The sequence below is a fragment of the Syngnathus scovelli genome, chromosome 1, assembly GCF_024217435.2.
Source record: "Syngnathus scovelli strain Florida chromosome 1, RoL_Ssco_1.2, whole genome shotgun sequence".
Lineage (NCBI taxonomy): Eukaryota > Metazoa > Chordata > Actinopteri > Syngnathiformes > Syngnathidae > Syngnathus > Syngnathus scovelli.
The window spans coordinates 24,708,544-24,735,728 of NC_090847.1; the positions used below are offsets into that span (position 1 = coordinate 24,708,544).

The following is a 27,185-nucleotide window of genomic DNA, read 5'->3' on the forward strand; positions in this document are numbered from 1 at the left end:
AAGCCCTCCACTAGCTGAAATCGTGAAGAAGATCGTGTCATGGCCGTCCTGACATCGAATTCAGAAGTACATAAAAAAAACAAGGGTGATTTCACCACCCCCCAACAACTGCCTGTTAGTTTAAAGTGAACGAGGAGTTAACAAGTTAGTGTCCTAAAAAAATGAACATATTTAACTTTTAATAGTGTTTTAAGCGTATATGGTGGTGTAATTGGACAATAAGCGGCCTTGTGATGGACTCGCCGATGGCGCGCAAACAGGACCAACTTCACTGGGTAGTTCACACAGGTGAGTAAGCCAGCCTATCCATTTAGGGATTTGAATGACATGCAAGAAAACGTATGGTAGTAAAACCTTCAAATACGATTTTTGTAAAAAACAAAAATGCACAAAACGAGTACTTGCACTTAATGAGCATTTGCTGCACATCTGTTTTGTTTTACTTCCACCTTTGAATGATACTTTTCTGCAACAGAGCCATTTTTGTTTGAATTAGAAATCCAACTATAATATTATTTTGTGTAGTTGAGTATTGCCAGTTGAGTTCTGATTCCCCACTTTGTTCTCTGGAGTCGTTTGACCTGCTAAGCTCAGACGAACGGGCAAAGTCCATAGAGCAGTACAGGGCTCTATTTTAGGGGGAGATTAAAGGAGTAAATGCACGGAAGAAATGGTTATGGTTAGATTTTGCTGTCAAACGAGAGGCATAGAATTATCATCCGTTTAAATGCGCAACGACACGTGACATTTTGGAGCGTGTAATGACGCAAGGAGAGTGACGAGAAGGAGCATTTTTTATGTGCACGCTGAAGAGTGTATCTCTTGTGTGTGCGTGTGTGCGCGCGCGTGTGTATTTTCGTTAAGTCCTCTGCTTTTTAATCTGACTGAGCCATACAATTAGTATCCATTTATATCCCCCTGTGCCAACCTCGCCCTGCCTCCCTGCTCCTCATCTGGCGGGTTATATTTGGAAAAACACACACACGCTCACACACGCAGGCAAGGGTTTGTGCTTTATAGTGCCACCCACTTTGCTTGTGCGCTCATTCGCAAAACTGTTCGAGCGCGTTTATTCACCATTCATGGACTAGTGTGCGCTCTTTGTCCTTATTATTGTAAGACAATCAGCACTCTTGTTGAATTACCAGGATGTTCCTCCCGGAAAGGTGTAAGCCGTTTCACTAAGTCAACCAACGGCAGACATGAGAAAGTTAAGCGAGTCGAGTAAGAACAGACGCCGGACTTGAATCCTGTCATTTGTACGTGGTCATTATACGCCCTGCCGCTCCCTCGCCGTACGACTGGGTGATCACAAGGTTGAGACATATGGCTGCCTTCTAATTCCGTCTGCCCCGCCCGCCCGCCGCGAAAGTTGGCCGCTGCAGATGATGCTGCGGGCTGCTTTCGACACACAAATGTGGCATTTGGGGGGGGGGGGGGGGGGGGAACAGACACTCTCTGGCCAATTCCAAGTTGCGTCCTACACAAGTGATGACTTAAACGTTTGCAGGCATGTTTAACTGAGCTGCTTCTATCCGGAATTGATTTTGCTGTAACAAATACAATTGTTTGAATCTGAAAGATAACATGTTTGGGTTTTGAATGAAAAAAAAAAAATGGTCAGACCAAAATATTGTATGGCTGCTATGAAGAGATCTCTTAACCTGAAAAAAATGGGATGAAAATCTCTTTTGGGATGTTGAGTTTTCTTAAAAGACAAAAAAAAAAAAAAGCGTAGACGTGCGATGCTCGAGAAGTGCATTTGCTCTGCTCGTTCTCCGAGCGTCCTGGTTACTCTCGCATCACTCTTCTTCTCTCACGTCATCCCCCCCACCCCCCTCTGTATCTTGGATGCTGACTGAACTAGTTCAGGCAGAATGTGACGCCGTCACGGCTCGTGTTTAATTGATGTTGTTTGATAGGCGCAAGCTGCTTCAGTGGAACGGAAGCGCAGCAGAGCTTAACCACGAGAGGAAGCCGGCAAATACGAGTCAACCATCGGCGCCACCCCCTTTTCAACTCTTGCATAAGCACGGTTTCCTTCTTCCCTTTTTGGGGGAATTCATGCTTTATTGGCGCTGTCACTTATACATTTTGCCAGGTTGTTGTGTTGTGTTCCTTTAGGCCCGTTGTATTATTCAGATGAACTGAGGTCAGCCTGTTTTTCTTTCCGTCCTATTTGTCAAGTTGGCACAGTCGGGGTGTCACTCGCTTTTCGGTCGGCATCAAATTGGCATGTTCTGACACAACATGGGATGTGCTGTAGTGTTTACAGGTGTGTGTGTTTGTGTGTGTGAGTGTGTGTGAGAGAGAGAGACAGACAGCGAAAGAGAGAAGGAGATCCTTTGGTTTATACAAAATTCAAGACTTTGGTTAAACTTATGGCGGATTGAAATATACAGTGTTGGATTGTCTTTTAGTTCTGCTTTAAAGAAAATTTCAGCTGGGAATGAAAAAAAAAAGCTTGAAGCAAGCACACTGTGCCTCTTTGGTGCTGTACAAGCGAGAGGGGTCTTCCCCCCCAAGCAGTTCTGAAATTTTAGTAGAAACAAACAACTGTATTTTTGTTTTTTCTTAACAAATGAGGGCACATTTGGAATGTGTGTTTGCGGGGGTCCCGATTGGTTTCTTCCTCTTGATTTATCATCAGCAACAAGAATTGATTTGACAAGATGGATGGAGGGTGGTCCACGTAATGATCGTACTGGATGGGGATGTGCCAGTTTGTCTGCGTGTTGTGCGTGTGCGCAATTAACAATCAGCTCTGATGGCAAGACGGGGGGGCTAATGAACGTATCGCCAGATGCTTTGATTCAGTTGTGTGGCTGTTAGCGCCCCTAATTCCCTCAAGTGGATGGAAAACAATCATCCCACGAGTGCGGCAGCATTCTGGCTCTGGAAGGAGCCGAACCTCGGTGTGGCTTACAAGTCGGTGGCGTGCGACTAACGAGTCTGGCGAATAATCAGGAGTTAACAAACGGGGCTTTGGGATATGCTGCATCCTGATTGATCGGATGCAAAGACTTTTCAAATTTGAAACTAGCTTGCACATGGACGCCGGCAGTTGCTATATGCCTTTCGCAACGGCTTTCCAAAACGTCGGGGTGTTGTCTCTAAGCATCGCTAATAGTCGCCAAAGACAAAGTATCCCCTGATTCTTGGCAGACAAGTTTACAAATACTGCATAATATTTCGCTAGCCTCCAAACATATATTGATGGTCAAATGGACAAAATTTGCTGCTAATAATAACAACTGTGACTGTTAAAACTGTTTGCGAATGTCTGGCGAAAGTCTTTCCGACATTTGCAACATTCGCTAAGACTAGCAAGCTTTCACTGATAGATGTTGCTTTCACTTCTCCTCCGCTAAGCAACCCCCATTAACAACAACCAGCGTACGTTCCAATTGAGATCATTCAAAGGACCTTTTCTCAGTGAAGGGTGAGCGACGTGCGAAGGGAGGAAGAGCGAGAGCGAGGGAGGGAGCGCGTATCGAGCAGTGCGCATGCTCAGTAGTCGCCGCCAGCGGAGGAAGAGGAGAGAGAAGAGAAAGAGCGCAGCGGCGCATTGAGCCCCTGAACGGGTCCGCTGAAGGCTGGGGATGATCACACGCGGAAAGGATGAGCCACTGACCGAGTCTTCGATCACGGTGAGCTGCTGCGTGCGTGCGCTGTTTCCCCGCGAGCCAATTGACACCGGATCGCAGCCCGTTGGCGAGCGCGCGATCGTTTCGAGAGCCAATCGGTTACGCACGCGTGCGTAAATATGCTGCAGCCTGCATGCGGCGCGCGTGGATGCAGCTTGAGGGTGGCACGCTGGTTGTCCGACGAGAACACGTCAAATTTGGACTGTGTGCGTGTGTGCTCCAGGGGCCAAAGGCTGAGTGGTGGAAGGTGAGAGAGGGGGAACGTGAACTCACCCCAAAGAGCTGCCACGGGCTGATGCATAAATCATGAAATCATGTTGAGGATTTGTATGTATTTTGGATTATTTAGCGATTTATATCAAACCTGCTTGGGGTGGTGCTGATTTTTTTTTTCTTTTTTGAATGATGTTTTGGTTTTTGATCCTTTGTATCGTTCATTATGTTAGTGGTGGTGCAGCAGGAATGCTGTCACTGACGCTGTCATTGCAAAAATGCCATCGGTGATGAATACACAACAGGATTTCTTTCCAGAAAAAACCGAAAATCATGCTTATTTGAAAATACCTTTGTGTGTTGGGGAGCCTTTTAAAGGGGCGTGGCGTACATAGTGAGAAACGTCAGGGGTGTGATTGCCTTGTCCACGCTCCTTGTGAGTGTTTTCATTATTTGGATATAAGATGATGGCAACAATGACATCTTAAAGGCACCCGGCGAAGTTTTGGTGCTGACAGTGGGTCAAGAGGGCCGCGGGTCATCTGTCATGATGATGACCAAGAATTAATGGCAGCGTTCAGCCACGATGACGTTTTCAAGCGGGCTAAATAATTCAAGCCAAGACATGTCACCCACTGAATAATTGAGGCGCGCAAGCTGTTGAAAGAAGGCTGCAACTTCATTTGCATAATTTTAAGATGACCAGTTTTTGGTGGACTTGTTGAAGATGTGTGAAGTGTTTTATGCCAGCATTTGGAATTGCATGAGACGGAAAGCACTTTTGGAGACAACTGGAAAAGACATCGATTATTCCGCCTAGTTGCTTTGTGATGATTTGCTCTCCCAAATGACTGCAAAGGGAAAAACATTTGCTTGTTCTTCCCCCTGAGTGCATGTTCACCTCATCCAGACGTTTCATGGTCAACAAACAGCCGAGTGCAATCGCGGCTAAGTCAATTTTGATTTTTGTCACGCTGGTGGTTAGGCACGGACGCAACGTCCGCGTGAGTACGGACCGAGGGCGGCCGCAACTAATCCATTAACGACTCCGACCAAGTGCCGGCGTTCCTGCCTGCCCGCCCACACCTCGGCCTCTATTCTGGTGCACGCTAAGCTGGTTATGTGTGTCGCCGCTTCATCGACACTCTGTCAACTTAGTCCATCTGGTCCAATGGCTGAACGAGACGGCCCCTTGGTCCTAATCCTCTTTCTCCCGTGTGTGGCTGCATACTCCTTGTGGGAGGGGGAAACATACATCTTCGGAGTATTTGGAGATAGTTTGAAACACATTTCAACTTAGTGAAAGAAACTTTCAAGCATTGTTGTCACGCTCTCACTCGCAGTTTTTCAAATCAGAGGCAAAGCGTGCTTGACGCTGTTTCTTTTTCGCATTTCTGTAAACTCCCCACCCCCCAAAAAAATAGTGAAACAATGTGTTTTTAAACACCAAAGTATTTTTTTCAACCAAACTGGTGAAAGTCCAATCGCCTAATGCTATCATGCTAACGTAAGTTAGCATAAATGCTGTTTGAAACCCTCAAACAATTTCTCTGCTTCTTCTTCTCTGCTGTTATTTACAATGTATCTCGGCTCCTTGTGGCAGAAAGTGGTACTGCACACTAAATTGGCAATAAAAAGCCAATGAGGTTTAAACGTCTAATAAAAATGAGCACAAAGATCCATTAAAAAGCCCCCCACACGGCCACGTCTGGCCCGTTGCCCTTGCGGGAGCACTTGGAGTTGAGGGCGTGTCAAAATTTCGAGTTCCTGGTGGGTCCTCGTGATTGCATACCGGAGGAGGTAGCAGGGAGCAGATGGAGCACTTGTTGCGGGAGTGCCTGCTGACTTGTAAGTGGCCTCTTTCCTCTCGTCCTCCTCCGCCCTTGACACCCTGTCATTTGGTGTCTCCACCCAGCTTGTGCGGCTCACGCTCTGGCACTGCAACCTCTGCCACGGGAGCAACTCCACAGGAAAAAAAATCCCCAAAAGACGTAAACCGCTACTAATTCAGGCTCAAACATTCGTTCGCCGTGAAATGCAAGAGCAAACGTGGAGGCTCAAATGAGGTCAAGTTCCTTACGGATGTGGAATCGCTTCTGCTTGCTTGGGTTTCAAAGGTGCTGTTTTTGTAAACGCTGAGCGGACAAAACTGTTGGAAAAGTAGGCTCAAAGAGTTGCCGTGTTAAACCAAAGTAGTGCTTTTCCGACATTTTCCGGCATCTTTGTGTCAATGAACTCGCAGTTCATTGTTGAAGTGAGTTGAAGAGATTCTTTTAGATATCAGTTGTGCCTTGTGCGTCTTGGAAATATGTTGAGTTGAGGAGATTCGATTCGACTGAAATAGTGCTTTGCCGCCTGTTTCACATTCTTGTGACCAATAAGAAAACATTGACGTCACGTGGCCCGTTGTGATGTAATTTGCCATCCCAGCCGCACGTATCTGCCATTTTCTTCTGTCATTGTTATTAGCATAGAGTGCTAATCCTACCAACAGTGTTCATTTGCTATTTCCACATTTTTAGCTACATAAAGCAAAAGTGACTGAATAGGAACATTCAAGATTAGCATCTTGATGTCTGACTAAAGTGGCCGCAAACAAGCTTGCTCTTGTTTCTTTTGCGTTGAGCCCCCCCCCCCCCCTGCCTCCAGCTCGTCCATCTTGCTGGCATTCCCGTTTTTCGCCGTGTCTGTAACCATGGCGTCCTGGCCTTCCTCCTTCTCCTCATCCTCAGCCTGCCTCCTCGCCGCTTGCGCGCTCGTCCTGACTGCTTTGCGCTCTCCTCCATTATTCATTTGGCTGTAATCTGTCGCTGCTGCGCAAACCTGCCTTACATAATCTGATAATCACACACACGCACGCACACACACGCACACCGATTGTGTAGGCCTGATTATGAGGATCATAAGCAACTGACCGGTCGGCAGGAAAACAATGGCGTAGTAAATTGAGGCAGTGTCGAATGATGACTACTCCTAATCCTTCATCTTCTTGATTTTCCCTTGTTGAAAGGCCACAACCCTTGTGGCCTTCCATAAATCAAGCTTCCTCTCAGCGACGTCCTAGCAGGAGTGTTTCGGCGTTGGGGCGAATTTGCCGCAAAACAAAGCTACTGAGTCTTTCTTTCGCAATGTAATGGCCTTCCCGCAAAAGGCGTCTCCGAGAAAGACACTCACTGTGTCCAGTTATTTGTTTGCCACAAAAAAGTGGGAGGAAATCAAAGTTTGGATTTAGGAAAGCAGCAAAAATGTTCCTTCATTAGAATGTGCTACAGCGAACCGCCGCTACTTTACAGGTCATTTATATGGCAGTCATTTTTTTCCCCTTCCCCTTTTCCTTTTGTATGTAGTGGCAATTCTCAATTTTTTGTTGCACGTCTTCACAACATGTCAGGCAGCACTGAGCTCTACTTGATGTCCATAAACACAACATACGAGCAGCGACCTAGAAAGCAAGAAGAGGCAGAGAAGGTCCCCTACTAAGGACTACTTTGGTGATTAAACTTGAAAGTTTTTATTCCCCTTTGAAAAAAATAAAATTTGAATCTAGTTGGTAATATTACTAAGGGATATTTTTTAAAAGTAGGTTTTCATCTGTTTGAATCCATTTAAAATGTGTGGATGGGGTAAAACTACAAGGGCCCAATTATGTCAGCTGATATTTTTTTATTGGCCCTTGTCAAAATAATCCTACTTATCCAGAAGTTAAATGCTGATTCTCGCAAAAGAGTAACTGCCGTTCATCGTTGTAGTCGGTCAGAATAAACCGTGCCCTTACTCCATATGTTTACCTTTAGCGCTTTCGCTTTAGCCTGTGACGTTCACGCTGCTGCTGTTCCTGAACCTGATGTTGCTTCTCGAGCAACATTTTCTGCTTCTCGACTTTGGCAACAAGTGGACATGGACGGTATGTAGCGCAGGTTCTGGAATCCACCACCGCGTCTAACAACCAGAATCGGACACTATATTACATTCTATTTACCACAGTTATGTCCTGCTAATGAAAACAAGGCAGAATATGTTTACACACACACACACACACGCACACAAACAATCTGAGCAGGAGTCGATTAGCGAGGCCGTCTTTGCTAAGTTGAAGCGGGCGAGTGTGAACTTTGGTTGACGGTTGCCAGACGCTGACCCAGAAGCACTTGAAAGCACTGCTGTAGCTGGAAGGAATATAAATCATTTGGAGACACAGATGATGGGAAACATGGCCAAAGGAGGAGATGATGGGGGAAGGAGGATGGGCTTCAAAAAAGATCCCAATTTACTTGGGCTTCAAATCCATTTTTCACATTGAAATGAAGCCCGCCCCTTCCCAAAGTGTTTTTAAATGAGGTTAACACTGTATTATATTCAAACATAACAGTTGCCGAAGCGATGACTCGTAAGTGGCATCAGACCATCGTCAACGAAGCCACTTTACCGCCTCCGACTTCTTGTGTCACATTCTTTCAGCGCAACGGGCATTTCTCCTCCGTGCGCAATGTTTGCCGCTCGGCTAAATAAATTCTCCAACCCTCCAAAGTTAGCCTTGCCCTGAAATCTTTTTTTCTTCTTTTCCGCTTTATGGCTCACTTGTGTCAACTAAACAGTGTGCGTCCTTTTATTCCATTGGTCTGTTTTGTGCTCTTCTGTTGCTCAGTGAGCAGAGATGTGTTCGCGTCAAAAGACAAAGGATGTCCATACCAGGCAGACAGGGAACATTGTGTGCACGTGCGCGCGTGCGTGCGTTGTTCCATTGCTCCTTCCCAGTGGTTTTGTGTGCCTCCTTCAGCGTCTCTGTTATGCGAACACTGCGCCGCCATTGCCTCTCACCATCACATACATGCACAACGCATACATAATCGCAAGCATGCTCGAGCTAACACGAGACGACAACCAATCAGAGCGCGGCAGGCGGCTATTGTTCCGTGAACATCTGCAATCCGACCAGTGTCGCCGGCGAGCTCATCTGCGCCATTCGCTCGGGCCGGAGATTATGTGCGTTGCGTAATGCCATACGTGTCGTATGCATTATGGGATTGCGTACATTACTCGACGGCCGCGGCGGATTTGGGTTAAATCGCCACGGCCAGTTAGAGGGATGAGCGGCACATCTGTGCGCAGGCCCAACACCTTGATTCCACTGCACGCAAACACGCACTCCACATTTTCAAAACTGATGAATTTTCCATCCGTACGATTAAATAGGCGTGTTTTATCACTTTTAAATCCATATTTAGTATGTGGGTAATTTTCGTTCATGATAAATGATGTCACTGGACAGGTGGTGAGTCTTTGGCTCATCCAGATGATCTCAACGTGTTGACAAGTTAGGATAATGATGATGATGATGATGATGAACACACATGATAACCTCACTGTAAAAACATACAACTTGTATTTTTTACAAGTTGGAACAAAGTATGAATTATTAACATGAATGGCAACAATGTTAGTTAGCACAACAAAGTGAGCTAAGTAAAGTTTGACATTTATCCAACTTGGGGGACCATAAGAGTGACATTTAGTTCTGTAAACTCTTATTTGTTAGAAATGTGAGAAAGACCATTTTTACATTTAATTGCTCAATTTCTAATTTTATTGCCTTGAAATTTGGAGCGTTTTTGTTTTTTTTAACCATGCTGTTTCACCTTTAAACATCACTCACTAGGCCCCGCCCCTTAAAGGCCCACATCTGCTCTGACACAATCACACGCACACTCACACGTTTCTACGTAGGCGCTGTCGTTCGTATTATCTTGCGCAATAAAACATTTACACACGCTCAAACACAGACTCGTATATTAACACACATGTTCATCTGTCTCCTTGGATCACAGTGGAGTTGGCTGGCCTGCTCACCCCAAAGGGCCTTTACGCACTTTTTGTCATTTCCTCTGGTTTTTCCTCCTATCTCTTTCATTTCTTTTTTTTTTACCATCCTCCTACCCCCTCCCGACCGCCGCCCTCCACCCCGGAATGTGTCACATGTCTCTTTGCCGATCTGTTGCTTGCTTCAGTCGTGCTTTTATGTGGATCAAAGTGGACATTAGCACACACGCGAGTGACGCAGAGCCTGCTGCTGTAGTTTATGGCTTCAAAACATGGATATACGTGCTGCTCTCGCTTTGAATATTCATTCAATGTACACACACACACACACACACACACACACACACACACACACACACACACACACACACACACACGCACACACACACGCACACACACACACACACAAAGACACTTAGCATGGAGGAACATTAAAAATGTATAAGTGTGGAAGCGTTAACAGAATAAGGCGTGATGGGATGTGTGATCGCTTGTGGCCTTCACTGTCATGCTATCAGTAATTTTATATTTTTCGTCCAATCAGATTTCAGCCTCCCTATGTTGTTATGTTAATCTCTACATCTAGATTAGCAGTGATAGTCTCTCTTTGACCATTCAGATTTCATATTTGAGTCAGAGGGCCAGAGTGCGGGCCGGCTCTGGATGACATCAGCATCCAGCATTTCTGCATCCTTTTGATTGGTTGGTCTGAACAAACCAAGTCAGACTCGCAGAAGACATCTGCAACAATCTGCGGCTGCTTGATTAATTGATTAATCATCAATTCGGGAATGATATACATTGTTTAGAGACCTTGTTTGTGTTCAAATTGTCCAAATGCTCAGATTTTTCTCAACAGTTACTATTTTCTGGTTTCTATCATCATTTAGAAAACAATCATCAACATTTTTGCCTGTTTTCTGACGAATGTAGCCGACGAAGCCGGTGACTCAATCTTTATCGATTCATAGAAAAAGTAAGTCTTTTTTTTGTTGTCGTTAGGAAACGAGTCGTTACTTGCAGACTTGCAGTTACTTGCAGTAATATGAATAACATTAATTACGTTGTTTAACCAAAAGTAGCCTCAGAAGTGACGACGACGGCAACAAAAAAAAACGTGCCAAAAATGGAAATGCGCACTACCGATGGCACTCTCCATCCTTTCAGAGGCGTGTGTGCCTGCAGCGCTCATTCCAAGGCGGCACTTTAAATTCATTTTTCACGAGCAGCGCCAAGGGGGTCGACTCGCTGATTATTTTTTTCATTTAAATGGCTAAGCCCCGCCTCCCTCCGCTGAAGTCAAGGAAACGAGCCCAAGATAAAAGAGGAGAAGCTTCTTGTGCTCTGCTCAAGACTTTTGTAGCTTATTAATCGCCATGGCAACGGCATTGGAGCTACTTTTTGCACCCTTTTCACACTCACTCACAAACGCACACAGAGTGATAGATGACGCTTCCATTCACATTGGCTGACTATTATTGGATGCGACGCAGTCACTGTTGCTTCCATTTTGTCTCTGCGAGTGTTGACGTTGGAAAGGGAACTCGCTCAGAAGTCAAACAAACTTAAGCGAGTGATTTGTGGACGACGTCAGCTTGGCCGCCCGCGTGAATCCACTTTGTGCGTTGTCCAGAGCTGTGAAACAGGTGAAAAGAGCTCAAGGTGTCGTCAAGCCACAGCAGATGGGAATTCAAATGTTATTGGCGCGTATGCTTCATGACTCATTCATGGTGTGAATATGCATGCACTTGATTTTGTCACCCCCGAGGGTCTTATATAAACACAATAACACTCCTGCCAAGACACACACACACGCACGCATGCACATAAACTCAGGTTGTGACTTTGCTTTGAGTTGGTGTCACTCGGATGGTGGCAAATTGTGACTAATGGTTCAAAAAAAGCTCCTCCAAGCTCTTGAATGTAATTGCCAGATGAAGTGTGCTGTCAATCTAATGGTAAAAGATGGAAATGATACATTTAAAACATGGAAATAATACATTTTAAAACAACCAAACAAGCCATAGCTTACATGCTAATTATGCTAACATGTTAAGTGATATTCCAAAACAAGCGATGCTGCGACACACTTCAACATTCAATTATTCTCTACACTCAGTCCTATATTCTTTATCCTCTGCAAGGAGCTGCGGCAACAATACTGTGCACATGTCTGTCTTATTCTGCCCCCAGATGGCCAAAATGGGCAACAGCGCAATGACCACGAAGTGTGAGGAATTCGGCTCATGACGTCATTGTTGGATTTGAATAAAGTAGAATATGAGAGTGCAATTTTTCTCATCAAACAAGAACATAATTTTCAGGGGAGGAGGCAGGAATTGACGATTTGATTATATGTAGATAATACATATGGAAGGCTTGACACGGAAATCTTTGTGTGTATTTTTAAACCTGCATTTATTTGTGTGTGTGTGTCGAGACAAAGTCAAACCTTCAAATGTGCACAGCAGCGTGACTCACCTGCTCTGCCCAGCGCACATTAGCTGTGTGTCTGTTTGCGCGTGTGTGCATGTATGCAACAGCAACCCTTTTGTGCACCGCTTTTCGGCTGCGCTTTACCGTTTTTTATTTTTTAAATCATTTTCTTCGCCTCTCTGAATCCGTCGGTTTAAATAGCGTAAACGAATCGTGTGGGCCAACAGAACGATTTAAAGCCGCACGCACGCGCACACAATGATTGCGAGGTGAGCTTGTGCTTGTTTTGTTGCCGTTTGCGACCTTTGCTGTTTGGTTCCATTTGTGTGTGTGTGTGTGTGCTGGGCTGCTTGTAGTGTATAACGTAATCTATTAGCCGGTGGATCTTGATCGATATCGGAGTTCCAGCATCGAATCAATTGTGATTACGCGGATCGTTAATTGGAAGGACTTCCCCGAATGGAGGGAGGAGCCGCTTGCTATGAATCAAGTGAATGCGGCTCATCCGATCGATGACGCTGCGGACGAATGATCGAAGCTCGGAGATCTCATTTGACTGGCTAATTGCTTTTAACCGCAGCGACAACATGCGAATAGATGATATAGTATAGTAGTCGCAGGCAGGCATATATTCTTTATCCTCTGCGAATGGTGATGACAGCAATTTACTGAGACGTAAGTCGATCTAATCTGTTCTCTTGGTTTGTGTTTGCGCGACTGGCCTGTACAGTTACATCGTGATGAGCAAACTGTTTCACACTTTACATCAAATGGGATTATTTGATGACGTTATTATTTTATGCAATGCGCTCATTTTAAACCAGATGGGAGGTGACTGGAACTGATTAATGGTATTTCCATTCATTTCAATGGGGAAAGGTGATTTGAGATATAAACGTGGTTACGGAACAAATGACATTTTTTTTGTGGATTTTTGCCTCTGCAATGTGCACCCCATGATAATCAAGGCTTCACTTTTGGAACAGGATGTCGCTCTTGGCACATTCCGATGTTAACGAGCATGCTTTTAGGCCCTATTTTTGTGACATTTGCGCCATTGTGGGAGTGAACACATCCAATGTGAAGCCTGATCAATTGAAGCAGCTTTCCTCATTCCCTTGAAATTCAGCACCGGAGAACTGGGATGCTCTACACGGATTCTCTGGCGTTCGTGCAGCTAATAGGCGCGCACATAGCACATTTGAAAGGAACTGCAAGAAGATATCTGTGTGCGATCCCCCACCAACCCAATCCCCCGACCCCTTGAACCTTTGAGCGGAATAAGTGAGAGTGTGATTCAAAGGCAGAGATTAATAGCGGTTCCTCGGCCATCCTCTGCTGCCCGCTGACAAGCACACAAATCCAGCGACTGCTGACAAGGTTGTTATCTGCAGCTTCCTCGCTTCGGGTGATGCAGGAGGCGTCGGTCCCAACAAAAGAGGTCGCCAGACTTTGAAAGGTGGAAGACGATTGGAGGCCAAATTGCTCTTATTTATGGCCGCGGCGTGATTGCGGAGGTTGCGTACAAACCGCTTCAGAGCTGAATAGCAAGTGGGGGACGTCACATCCAGGGCAGGAGGCATTTTCGATATAGTATTTCTCTACTACTCTACTCAAGGTATATTTATTGTCAAAACATATAAGATTTTCTTGATTTATGAAAAGTGGAATAGGATAAAGAAAGTGACGTGCAGCCCATATTACACTGGTACCTAGTGACCCGACGTTTTCCGCTGTGACCTGCGAGTGCAACTTGCCTTTATATGTATGCCTTTATATTTATGGTAGCAGTGACTCAAGTCAATTTACAACAAGCAACAGTTCAGCAGATAGAATTACTAAACACTTCTTCTGAAAAGATGCGTGAAGCTCTTAATTGCAAACTAAACAACACACATTCTGCCTGGAAACAGTTAGTTAGCCTATGCTAGATTATTGCTAACATATCTTGGTAAACACCATCGGCTCGTGGGCTAATTAGCACCTGGCATGGGTAATTAAATTAAATTAAATTAAATTAAATTAAATTAAATTAAAAACAACTACTGTAATACTCCTGCCGTAGTGACGAAGGTGGGCGAGCGAATGGCTGGCGTCCACTAGATCACGTTGACCTTGGGCTCGGCTTGATCCGACCTTCCGTGCGTCATATGATGCCCACATCAACACGCCATGCTGTGCCTGCGTGTGTGTTGTGTGTAACCTGTGGCTGTGTGTACATGACACACACACGCATCCAGTCTGCTGGTGAATCAACCGCAATAAGATTGTCACGTAAAAACCAAACCAAGTGTTTGTGTTGTACAAACGGAAATATGGGCAAGCACTTAAGTGTATTTGCTATTGTCATTTTGTATTTGTAACAACTTTTTTTAACAATGCACATGACAGTGTGTCAAACTTGTGACTTTCCTGCCAAATGTTCCATCCTGTCGCGTCACATGTGGTGACATGTTTGTGTTTGTGCGCCCATGTCCTTCCTCGGCCGACTTAGCGATGCGTGGCCTACCAGAGTGCCGTCGGCCCGGCTGCTTTTCTTTCCGCTGGGCTGCCTTCGAAGGCCCGGGCGGACTCGCCGGTCTCCCCTAACCGACTCGGACAGCTCGGGATAGCGGCGGCCCACTTGGGAACCGTCATGGCGGCCCTCCGATCCAACTAATTAGAGGGCGCATCATCTTCCCACTTGACTCGTTTTTTTTTTTTTTTTTTACATTTAGAGTTCGCTTTAAGGCTTGGATCATCATTCTCACTTCCACTACTGCTTTGCTTCCTGCTACTATTTCTATGCACTAGTTGACAACTGGCTTCTACTAGTTCTAAATGTAGTAGTACTAGGAACAGACAATTGTCAACTAGTGCACAGTTTTGTCTTTATAGTGGCCGGACACATTTTGTAATCCTAAAAAAACAAAACTAAAAGCTTACAGATATGAACCACTTTTGTTTTTTCGTTTAAAAATGCAAACATGACAAAAGGAATCCCGCGTTTTATTCTTAGTAACACAGGTCATCCCACATTTGCTGCCAAGAAGGTTTCGATTGAAAGTGCCAAATGAAAATAGCAGACAGACAAACGTTAGCGTCCTTGTGGTCTTGTGTGGTCTTTTCTGGAGAGGAAACAAGCAAAGCCGAGACGCAGCCAATCAAGATTGGTTCAAGCCTCAGACAGCGTTTGCCCTCGGCGCTGTGCATATGCGCGAGTGCCGACTCGTGGCGTCAAACGAGGCAGAAGAGCAAAGTGCGGCTGATGTGATATGACTCGGCGAGTACGCTCCGCGAAGGGCTCCAAACTGGACACAAATGCTCTTCTTCAGCTTTTTTGAAAAGAAGAAAAAAAAAAAAAGCTCATATTTGTTCACCCTTATCGTTGTCAAGACAGAATTGTTTTGCGAAAGCTGCCCCGACAGACGTTATGTTATTTCTTGTTTTCAGTCACTTATTGTGGCCACAGATTGGCGTGCAGATTTTGACGGCGAGCGTACGAGGCGCGAGAAGGTCGAGTGGACGTGTGGAAAAAAGAGCGAGCGAGTGGGTGTGATGTGAGGAGGATGTGAAGAGGGAGTTAGTGTGTAGAGAGAGGAGAGGCGGCGCAACTGTGAAGTGAGCGTGAGTGCGCGTCGGCGAGGCCGCAGGATGGCGATCCGTGTCCACCGGCTATTTTTTCTACCAGGCCTTTCAATGAAGCAAGAACAAATAGCTTTCAAAGTTTTACAGGAGAAGCAATTGATTTTTTTTTTTCCTGAAAGAAAAAGATTGAGTTTGTTGCTTCTGATTACAAAATGTGATGTGCTTGCATTGTTCTCAGTGGCCCCCAGGGGGCAAGCTTAACCTCCCAAACGGTCTCTCTCTCGAGAGCGTATTTGACAGCCCACCCGCTCACATGTGCACGCCTCTCGACGCTTTGGTTGAAGGGAGAATTTGATCAACCAAGAGAAGGTCAACCACTCGCACACGTGACAAACTGCCTTTGGGTTCCTTCTCCAGTATAGTTCAAGGGTGTCAATGTTGTTCTCGCAGGTGGTTCAAGGATCAATAATACAGAGCGACACGGCCGTAGAGAGTGGCCTTCATTTTTGCTCTTTTCTTCTTTCCAGGTTGGCATCTTGTAAGCGCAGTTGAAAGTGGTGAGGAACCGTCAAAATGCCCCCGCCTACTGCCTACCCATCCTCCTTCTGTCTTTGCTTGTGCGCCGCTTCGCTTGTGCTCCTGTCCTGCGCCGGATGCGTCCATGCCCATTCACCTGAGAAGAACTGCTCCGCCGGGGGGGACCCGTGTCAGGATGGTGGGTCTGAAACTGGCATATTTCTTGAACAGACATGCTTTGCATGTAAAGAGTGTTAACCAAATCCCTGCCCTTGGTTTGATCCACGTGGGAGCATATGGAATTGCGTAAAGAATCCTCGCTCTGGTAGATTATGTACAGGATTCGTGGAGAGGAGATTATGAGCCATTTTGTTGCATTCCTCCAGCATCATATTTTCTCTCTCCCCTCATTTTAGGCGTGCTGCTGCCTGTGTGGAACCCCCAAAACCCGTCGGTGGGTGACAAAGTGGCTCGGGCGATTGTGTACTTTGTAGCGCTCGTCTACATGTTCCTGGGCATGAGCATCATTGCGGACCGATTCATGTCCTCCATAGAGGTAGGCGCTTCTCAGCGTGCAAAAGCCGTGTGCATGATAGTTGGAGTCGCGCATCATGTCCCCTCCCGTCCCAGGTTATAACATCACAGGAAAAGGAAATAACCATCAAGAAGCCCAACGGCGAGACCACCACTGCCACAGTCAGGATTTGGAACGAGACCGTTTCCAATCTCACCCTCATGGCCTTAGGCTCCAGCGCCCCTGAGATCTTGCTGTCAGTCATCGAGGTGTGTAGTACAGTTAGCAGGACTAATGCATGATCATTGTACAAGTGGCGTTCCTCAGGAGTCATGCGCAAGTACTCTGCACTTGTGCTTTATGCAACCCTTCAAGACATACTGATGATTTTCCATGGGCTATTTTCCACAGGTGTGCGGTCACAACTTCTCTGCGGGTGCTCTGGGCCCGAGCACCATCGTGGGCAGCGCCGCCTTCAACATGTTCGTCATCATCGCGTTGTGCGTCTACGTGGTGCCCGACGGCGAGACGCGCAGGATCAAGCACCTGCGCGTATTTTTCGTCACGGCCGCCTGGAGCATCTTCGCCTACATTTGGTTGTACCTCATCCTCAGCGTCTTCTCTCCCGGCGAGGTGGAGGTGAGGCAGCAGAAGCCACGTTTGCAAAATCCAGAATTGAAAACCTGACGATTTGTTTTGGGTTTTTTTTACACCCAAAAATGATTATTTTGAAAATATTTCATATCAGCCTTGCTTGATTGGTTACGTTTTTTTTAATTAATTAATTAATTAATTTATTTTTTTAGATATGGGAGGCGGTGCTGACCTTCCTTTTCTTCCCGCTATGCGTGGTCCAAGCCTGGGTGGCTGACCGTCGCCTCCTCTTGTACAAGTACACCCGCAAGCGTTACCGCGCCGACAAGCACCGAGGCGTCATTATCGAGACGGAAGCGGGACCGGACGTGGGCGGGACGCTTGGCCAGGGCGGCTTTACCAAAATGGACATGCTGGAGCTGGACGGTCAGATGGCGCTCAACTGCCACGGCGCCCTGGACGGCGGACTGATGGAAGAAGGCGTGGCCAAGGACGAGGAGGACGAGGCCCGGCGGGACATGGCCAGAACGCTGAAAGAGCTCAAGCAGCGGCACCCCGATAAAGACATGGAGCAGCTCATTGAGATGGCCAACTATCAGGTCATTCAGAAACGAATGAAAAATCCATTCCAGGACCCCCTGTTCTAACTTTGCGGTCTTGCTCATTCAGGTTCTAATGCAGCAGCAGAAGAGCCGAGCGTTCTACCGTATCCAAGCCACTCGAATGATGATCGGAGCCGGAAACATCCTCAAGAAGCACGCCGCCGATCAGGCTCGCAAGGTCGTGACTGAGCCACTCCCCCTAACCCTAACCCTAACCCCCCCCCCCGGAAATATCGTGTACTCATTGATTATTATTTTTTCTCCCCCACAGGTAGTGAGCAGCCATGAGACCCAGGCCCGAGAAGATGACCCGCACACTGTCCGGCTAGAGTTTCAGCCCGCGTTGTACCAGTGTTTTGAGAACTGCGGCTCCCTTAAGCTGACCGTCTCCAGACATGGAGGAGACGCTGGAGTCACTGTCAAGGTGGGCCAAGGGTGACACACCTCCAAACGTGTGTGTGTGCGTGTCCTACCACGGTGTTTTGCACGTTGCCTCTCTCTCGCCCACGTCGTTCTTGCGCCTCCAGGTGGACTACCGCACCGAGGACGGCACAGCCAATGCCGGCTCAGACTACGAGTTTGCTGAGGGAACGCTTCTGTTCAAGCCCGGCGAGACCCTCAAAGGTAGAAAATAGGAAAAATGCCCCCACAATCCACAGTCCCATCAGTAGTCTGGAAATTCCATCCACAGAGATCACGGTGGGGGTTATCGATGACGACATTTTCGAGGAGGACGAGTACTTCTACGTGCACCTGAGCAACCCGCGATTGGTGGGCTACCCCGAGATTAGCACCTCCCCCCTTGACGCCGGCTCTGCCCCCAAAGCTGTGCTGGGTGACAACCACACGGCTACAGTGACCATTTATGATGACGACCACGCCGGTGAGGCTTTTAATCTTCAATAAGTGTATTCTGTATTTGAACTGCCCTAATAGTAAGGTTGCAAGGATCATGGTTTATTTTGCACAATATTTTATTGTCAGATGGATTAAGCGATGAAGATGGCTTTTTTCGTCAAGTATACTTTGAAATCAGATAATGGTTTGGCTCAAGAAGCTGAAGGTAGGATTTATTGAAATTAGTGAGGCGCCTGCGGAAAAATAAAACAAGTGTTTGATCATCAGCGTGGTCGTTCTGCTGGGATGTCATCAAAGCTTCCAGAACGTTCACAACACGGGGGAGCCATCCTTGAGATGTGGGGGTGTGCTTTGATCACTTTTAATCAAGAGCTTTTCAATCCTCCTCGTCTTGCTCTTCAGGTATCTTCACCTTTGAGAGCAGCAGTCAGCGAGTGAGCGAGAGCGTGGGCGTCATGGAAGTGAAGGTGCTGCGGACGTCGGGCGCTCGAGGGCTGGTGGCCGTCCCCTACCGCACGCTCGACGGCACGGCCAGGGCGGGAGAGGACTACGAGCCGGCGGCGGGCAAGTTGGAATTTCAAAACGACGAGACCATGTGAGTGCGTGATCGAGTGAAGCGCTACATGCTAACTAGCCACATTTAACAAATGGAGGGATGGATGTTGATCCAAAGAAAATATGGAGATCTGGCACTTTTCTACACACAACTTTTGTCATTCCCGCAATACTTTTGTGACCTCACTTGATGTTTTTGTCACGTATATTTGGATACTTCTCTTTGTTTGTGTGCCGTTTCATCCGTGCAATGAAGTGTGCAGTTGGGGTTTAAGGAAGCTTGAAATGTTCCCTCATTAGTGTGATCCCGTGAGCTCTTGCTCTTTTTATCCCTCCCCAGCGTTGACTTGTCATCATCTCTGGCGCACGCTCTTCCGTGACGCGCTTCTCGCTCCTTGAGGAGAAGAAATTGAGAATCGCTTTGGTTTCGGCTGCCACCGCTGCGGTATTTTTTGCCGTCTTGTAGACAGTTGCTGGGATTGGCTTTTATTTGAAATTCACTGCAAAAAAAAAAAAAAAGTAAAGCGTGACTGGAGGCAGCTTCTGGAGTAGAAGGCTTAAATCCTGCCTCCTGTTTCGACCTCTCGTTCTTTTCTTCGATGTGTGAAGGCTCTCATGCTACCTTGCTTTTTCTCATATCAACTCGCTGATGATTCTTTTGCTCTTGAACTGTTGACTTGGTTTCCCCCTTCTTGCTTCGCATCTCAACTTGGCCCTCTCTGTCCGGCCTATCTTTTCTTTGGGGGTGAGGTGGGGGGTGTCCTAATTCAGTATAGCTGGCTTCGGAACCCCTGTTGTAAGTCTTTGTCCTCACACTCCACCCTCCCTCCTGGTTCTTCCCGGGCCCTCCAGAATGCTTGTGTTTACTTGTCACATCTCTTGTTTGTTCTCTCTGTTTGAATGAGCTCCCTTTCCAAGTCTGGCACAAGATTCGAGTGAGAAAGAAGATTCAAGTGATAAAAGTCAGGGGAGAAGATCAAGTAATTGGCAAGGACGAGGAAGGAAGGAAGGGAGGAAGGAAGGAAGGAAGGAAGCAAGGAAGGAAGGAAGGAAGGAAGGGAGGGAGGGAGGGAGGAAGGAAGGAAGGAAGGAAGGAAGGAAGGAAGGAAGGAAGGAAGGAAGGAAGGAAGGAAGGAAGGAAGGAAGGAAGCGAGGCTTGTCCATCAACATTGCTACCCATCCAATCCTTTTTATTGCGCCAATCGGTGTAAAGCTCATATAGAAGACTTGTTTATAGTCGTACCTCTCCCGCAAACGATACCACACTCAAGCCTACTAAAACCGATTTTTGCAAGTATTCCTCAGTGTTTCGTTTGTCCAAAGAGGATCCAAAATGTGTTTATTTGTCACCCTCAGCTAAAGTTTAAAGTGGACACAAAACAAAACAAATGAATATTTAAAACTCTAAATTGCTCAACCAGTCCACATCATTCAGTCAAGCAAAAAGCATTTTTATTTACGAACGCTGTCCATTGAATTAATTGGAACTGATGAAGTTCACAAATCAGAGCGCGTGTAGGTGATTTGTGTGTGGTTTGCGGCGGGCTCCGTTGCCATGGTAATTCCTGCTCAGACGACCGTGTACACTGCTCTCCGGTGAAAACTTCCTACCTCCAAAGGCGCCGGCGTTCAAGTTTGAGTAGCCGCTAATTAAAAACGAGCCGGCTTTTTAATTAAACGGGAAGTAGGGCGTGAAGCTTCGCCAAACTTGCTTAATCTGGTTGTTAGTGGTCGGCCATGGCCACGGGAAAAATCTTGTTTTTCCACACACTCGTGTGGAGAAAGAATGCATAAATAATGCATGAATAATGTCGCCATCTCTGATTTCTCCCGCATTCAACCCTCCATCCGTCTGTACGTCTCGGGAGACCACGCCCACCAGAGTCAGCGTTAAGGAGCTTAAAGTCATCATAGTTTTCACAGCTTTTGAAACACTTGCACTAGTTTTCTCTGTGTGTGCGTATGCGGCCATTTGTGACTCCTCGTTCATGCGTGCATCCATGTTCACATTGTATTCAACATCCACAACAGTAACAGATGTTCTCAATTGAAATCTTACCCGCCGGCATCTTGCTTGTTGCCATGGTCACCCCCCAGGTCTGCCCTTTAACCTCAGCCCCGCAGGCCGGCGCAAAGTGCCAGTCTCGGCCGGCTGCGCTTGAACGTCGCGCTTGAATTCTCTGTGAGCATCCAACCCTAAGCTCCGCCCTGGCGGGCATCGTCCAGCCCGGCCGACTTCTCTGCTTTCCATTCTTCAAGCAGGGTGGCGGTCGTGGATTCGATGACGCGTGTGCACCCAGTCGGGTGGATGCCCAGCGAGAGGAGAAACTTGCGCCAAGTTTGTCGCCGTCGACCATCTGCTGTAGACTTGGAGGAGTTTACTTTGAAAGAGCAGCGCAGCAATTTCATTGGGAAATAGAAGCAGGCATTTGGGATTTTTTTTTTTTTTTTTTTAGGACATCATTATACCTTCTAATTTGTTATTGAAAAAAAAAAACTAGAGGACTGAGTTCGGGGTGAGAGGTGGTGGGCTGCACCTTGGACAATGTCAGGCACTAAACAAACATTAGACTGGTCGCCAGTAGAAGATCCTTGAATTTCTTTTTTTTTTTAGGTCGATTCCAATGTGTCTGACAGAGTCCAATTGTGAAAAAAGAGGAAGCAAATGTTTGCAATGATGAATTAACAATAACACTGCGAAGACGCTCCCGTGGGGGGGGGTGGGGGGGGGGGGGGGAGGAGGAGGAAGAGCTGTGCTGAGATGAAGATCGGAGGAGAAAGGAAGAGCATGTTTGCGTGCCCAAGTTGGCCCGATGATGCTCTGCAGCACTGGGAACACACAAACGGATTTGTGTCATGTCCGATCCCATCCGCTCTTATTTTTACGTAGTCCGAGATGCTTGGGTCTGTGTGTGTGTGTGTGTGTGTGAGAGAGACACTATGACATCATCACTCGAGCAGACTGTAGATGGCCTGTTTCAAATTAATGTGGCCACAAACATGTTGTCACGCAGGAAGATCATCGAGGTGAGGATCATTGATGACGAGGAGTACGAGAAGAACAAGAGCTTCACCGTCGAGCTGGGCGAGCCGCTTCTCTTGGAGATCGGACAGAAGCACGGTGCGTGCGCTCTCTCGTTTGTGTGCGTGTGTCTGTGTGTGTGTGTGTGTGTGTGTGTGTGTGTGTGTGTGTGTGTGTGTGTAGGCCAGAGGCCAAAAATAAGAACACGGAGTTGAGGGGAAATTGAGAAGCTCTAAAAGGTAGAATGTTGGGATGGTTGTTGCTCGCTCACTCAGGAGACTCCAATGAGAACAAACCGGCGGAGGAGGACGAGGTGGCCAAGATGGGCTGCCCCAGCCTGGGCGAGCACACGCAAGTGCACGTCGTCATCGAGGAGTCCTACGAGTTTAAGGTACACCCGGCCGGCCTCTCGACATGTGCCTCGTCCATCCATCTGTCCGCCTGTCCATTTCCTGGGGCTTGTCCTCATCTAGGTTGCAAAGATGGTGAAAGATATTTCCAGAAAATGACCCCGGGATGTTAAGATGTGGAATTTTGGAAGGATACCAAATTGGAAAGTTGCAGGAATATTGCTTTTAGAGAGCCAATTCCCACCTAATTTCTACAATCCAAATCCTTTTCATTTTTCCACCCCGTAAGACCATATTTGATGACTTATATAAATATTTTTATTCAAACGGCTACTGAAACAAATGAGGTTGCCCACGTTATTACAATTTATTTCCATACACCTGGAGCCCGATGACAGACTGAGGTTGTTCAGGTGTCCCTAATGAAGTGACCACATGAGGCCAGCTCTGAAAAATTCATTTTTCATTTATTTCTGTGTACATGTGTGTGTGTCTGCAGAGAGCTGTGGATGTGCTTTTGGAGAAGCGTGCCCAGGTTGTCCATCTCTCGCTCTCTCTCTTACATACTCTCTCTCTCTGTGTCTCTGTCTCTGTGTCTCTCTCTCTCTCTCTCTGTCTTTATCATCCACTCGCATGCTTTTTTTATTTGTCCTTTGCCTGTGTGTACAAACACGTACACTGGCCATTTCCTGCCGCTTTCAATTGATATCATGTATTTTGCAGCTCTTTGAAAGGCTTAAAATCAGCACTTTCCCCTCCGTCTGGGAGTGATTTAACAACCGGAGATTTCTCTTGCTTTGCTCTTTTGCGCTGTTCCTGCGTGTGCTCGTCTATATGTCTTTTGTGTGTGTGTGTGTGCGCCCGCGTGTACGTGCGTGTGCAGAATACAGTAGACAAGCTGATCAAGAAGACAAATCTTGCCTTGGTGGTGGGAAGCAGCAGCTGGAGGGAGCAGTTTGTTAGTGCGGTCACTGTCAGTGCAGGTACACACGCACGCACGCACGCACACAAACACACAAATATTCTATTACATTTATTACATCTACCTTGCTGCACAGAAATATCACTTTGCACAAAAATAGGCGGTGGTGGAGCTAGACACGGCCCCTCCTCCTGAAATATGCTCGGACCACCAAGTGCCAGGGCTTGATAAATGGGTATTTTGGGATTTTTCCGGGATTTTTTTTTTTTTTTTCGTCGTTAACCCCAGGTTTATCAATGTTTTCTAAAGAATTTTTGGAGTTTATAAAATATTTTTGTTGTTTTGCATACCCCTAAGATATGCCCCTTCCCAAAGAAAAAAACTTTGGGTACACTAGGTTTTTTTGTCATTTGCACAGAATAAGAAATTGGAATATCTGATATGGAATATCATGAAATACAGGAATATCTAAAGCCAAAGTAGTCTTCCAAAAAATCCACAAATATGCAAGTGAGCATATAAATATATAGACATAAATTCCATTTTCAGCGGATTTGAGTTGGCCTTCTTCTTTTTGGGTCGAGCAGGAGACGACGACGACGACGAGAGCAGCGAGGAGCGCCTGCCGTCGTGCTTCGACTACATCATGCACTTCCTGACCGTCTTCTGGAAGGTTCTGTTCGCCTTTGTCCCGCCCACTGAATACTGGAACGGCTGGGCCTGCTTCATCGTGTCCATCTCGTTGATTGGCGTGCTGACGGCCTTCACCGGCGACCTGGCGTCGCACTTTGGCTGCACCATCGGCCTGAAGGACTCGGTGACGGCTGTGGTCTTCGTGGCGTTGGGCACCTCGGTGCCAGGTGAGGTGCCGGCGGGGGCAGGGAAAAACTTTCCTCATGTCACTCATGGTAAAGTGACACAAACATCGTGCTAGCTAGCACACAGTGCCAAGCGTCAAGGTCTTCCCGTGTGTGGTGTGCCCTGCAGACACGTTCGCCAGCAAGGTGGCGGCCATCCAGGACCAGTACGCCGACGCGTCCATCGGCAACGTGACGGGCTCCAACGCCGTCAACGTCTTCCTGGGCATCGGCGTGGCCTGGACCATCGCCGCCGTAGCCTGGCGCATCCGTGGCAAGACCTTCCTCGTGGACCCTGGCAACCTGGCCTTCTCCGTCACCCTCTTCACCATCATGGCATCGTTGTGCGTCGCCACGCTGCTTTACCGGCGGCGTCCCACCGCGGCCGGCGGCGAGCTGGGCGGCCCGAGGACTTGCAAGTTTCTGACCTCGCTTTTCTTCGTGTCACTCTGGCTAGTTTACATCCTGCTGGCCTCGCTGGAGGCCTACTGCCACTTGCCCACCTTGTAGACGCACATGTGCGCGACGGGGTCCAAATAATCCAGCCACCACGTTTTGCTGCGGCGCAGTGCCAAGCTAGAGGAAGGAGAAGTTGCACCCAGTAAATTCAAGAAAAGAAGGAAAACTAAGTTGACATGGAAAGCGGCGGCTGCGATGAGAATCGTTCAGTTTCTACTCCTGAATCACTATGGTGGGATTTTCAAATAGTAGACCTAAATAATGCCTCTACGTAAAATGTCTTTGTAGTAATTACGGAGTAGCATATAGCAGGATATGGCCGCCAGACCAGGAAAAAAAAAAAAAATCAATATAACACATGGCCATTCACGCAATCTACAACCTCACCTCAACTTAGTTTTGAAAGAATCAATTCACCTCCTTTTTCCATTGTCTTGATTGTGTTAAATTGTAAAGGAAAGAAGGACCGGGAAAAAACTGCTACATTTGCGTTCGCATCTCGAAATCAGCCATGACGTCTCAGAGCCAGTGCTGACCTGCACTGTTTTTGTTTGCCGCCAGAGTGCGAGAAAGCCAAACTTCTTCTCCCTTAGCTAATACATCTTATGATTTTCCTTGCATTTCATTATGATCTTGATTTTGGAAGAAAACAAAATGAGAAGAAAGCTCCTCTTTGTTTACAATGCAGGGACTGAGGAGTGAAACACCAAGTTGAGCCAACCACAGATTTGTTTTTTTTGTTTGTTTTTTTGTTTTTTTGCTCCAAGAAACCCGACTTTTATTTTGTTTGTTCCCCCTTACGCACCCTCGCTAATTATACAAGTATTTTAATGAAGGGGTTTTGCGTCCCAAAGTGTGACGTCCCCAAGTCAACGCCATTATGCATTCCTTTATCGCCACCTGCTGGTGGAAATGTTGCTTTCCAGTTGTCGACTACAATTACGATAGCATAAAGTAAACCAATATTAGCTACAAAGTTGCTATATGACAATTTGCGAATGAAAACAATTTACGGTTTGAACAGTCAGTTTGGACTGTTTTCCAAGCACTTTGAGGAGAAACTTTTGTACATACACAGCATTGAAAATAGTACAAATGAACTGTGGGAAAAGAACATCAGTCTCTGGCGCCATCTTGTGCCCTTCAGTCGCTAATCACGTGCCGTACTTTTTTTTTGTACCTGAATTGAAAATTGATACGTTTCATTGAGCTGATTTTCTTCAGAAACAAAACCCAAGAAAGGAATTAAATGGAAACCATCAATCATTTAAAGCATTCCGACCTTCACTAGGTGGGAATTAACTTAATATTGATGCGCCCCCCTTAACATTTGTCCAGTTCAGTATTATTCACAAAGTGCTTTTGTTCAAAACACAAGAGTTCAAAACATAACATTCTTCATTTTTATTTATTTTTTTCATTACTGTGATGTGATTTGTCAACAAAGCACCCAGAAGTCAGAATATCGAGGGGGGAAAAAATGACTTTGAGTGTGTGTGTGTGTGTGTGTGTGCATTTGTGTGTGTGTGTGCGCGCATAATTTTTTCACGAGTGTGTCGATGCATGAATTGAACACATTCAGAATAGACTGTTGATGTTTCCAAAGTAGTAAATAGTATTTTTAAAATCTCCAAATGAACCTTGTACAAGTGTCATAAATGTTTACAATGACCTACCTATGTTTTGTGCGGGGGTCTCAGCTTAAATTAAATATGCGAGGTAAATCATCGCAGAGGTGTTTATCAATACTAACAAGATCTATGTGTGCCATTAAATAAAATATATAGAGCTGTCAAAAACAAAGGGACGATTTTTTTCTTTTGAATATATATATATATGTACACTATAGTATTTATGTGTATTGGTCTCAGAGTTGAGAAAATCTATATTTACACTAACAAGTGTATTCATTCTCTTTTGTGCAGTATCCCACAAACCTATTGTAATGGACTGGGTAATGTGGTTGAGGTCAAGACATATGATGCACCTTTTCCCCAAATTAAAGCTGTCCCTGGTGTCTTAATGTCTTGTCTGTTGCATGCTTATGTTAAAATGCCCCAAGGATCAACAATTAGACTTTTTTTGTTTTTTAAATAAAAAATGGTTGCAGCTCTGCATACTGTGTGCGAAATCTAAGCTGATTACTTTAATTATCCCAACTTTTGCCAAACGGAAGTGCCCACAACCTTAATTTCAGAAGCAGTCAGATCACGTGAGATTGTTTTATTTCACACTTAATGGGTGGTCAGAGACTAG

The 27,185-nt window shown here is 46.3% G+C and overlaps 1 protein-coding gene across 3 annotated transcripts; it reads left to right on the top strand.

Moving 5' to 3' along the window:
- The first annotated feature begins 141 nt into the window (after positions 1-141).
- On the top strand, positions 142-25,684 carry LOC125992024 (sodium/calcium exchanger 1). Of its 3 annotated transcripts, none has more exons than XM_049760567.2 (17): positions 142-288; positions 16,208-16,395; positions 16,613-16,752; positions 16,827-16,979; positions 17,122-17,349; positions 17,517-17,903; positions 17,974-18,084; positions 18,178-18,330; positions 18,434-18,530; positions 18,598-18,789; positions 19,167-19,359; positions 22,334-22,440; positions 22,617-22,732; positions 23,191-23,226; positions 23,575-23,674; positions 24,201-24,473; positions 24,601-25,684. In XM_049760567.2, exons 2-17 carry the CDS (start codon positions 16,254-16,256, stop codon positions 24,978-24,980), a joined length of 2,808 nt encoding a protein of 935 aa, XP_049616524.1. In that variant the 5' UTR covers positions 142-288; positions 16,208-16,253; the 3' UTR covers positions 24,981-25,684. The 3 variants fall into 3 exon arrangements, with proteins under 3 accessions (XP_049616524.1, XP_049616533.1, XP_068508465.1); XM_049760576.2 differs by lacking the exon at positions 142-288 and adding an exon at positions 3,496-3,650; XM_068652364.1 differs by lacking the exons at positions 142-288; positions 23,191-23,226 and adding an exon at positions 3,497-3,650.
- Positions 25,685-27,185: the final 1,501 nt, after the last annotated feature.

What these genes read in the sequence shown, in the direction of transcription:
- LOC125992024 (XM_049760567.2), top strand. Translation starts at nt 16,254, where the DNA reads ATGCCCCCGCCTACTGCCTACCCATCCTCCTTCTGTCTTTGCTTGTGC. An exon ending in TTGAGATGGCCAACTATCAG is followed by an intron (nt 17,904 to 17,973) that starts GTCATTCAGAAA and finishes TTGCTCATTCAG; the next exon opens with GTTCTAATGCAGCAGCAGAA. An exon ending in CCGCCGATCAGGCTCGCAAG is followed by an intron (nt 18,085 to 18,177) that starts GTCGTGACTGAG and finishes TCTCCCCCACAG; the next exon opens with GTAGTGAGCAGCCATGAGAC.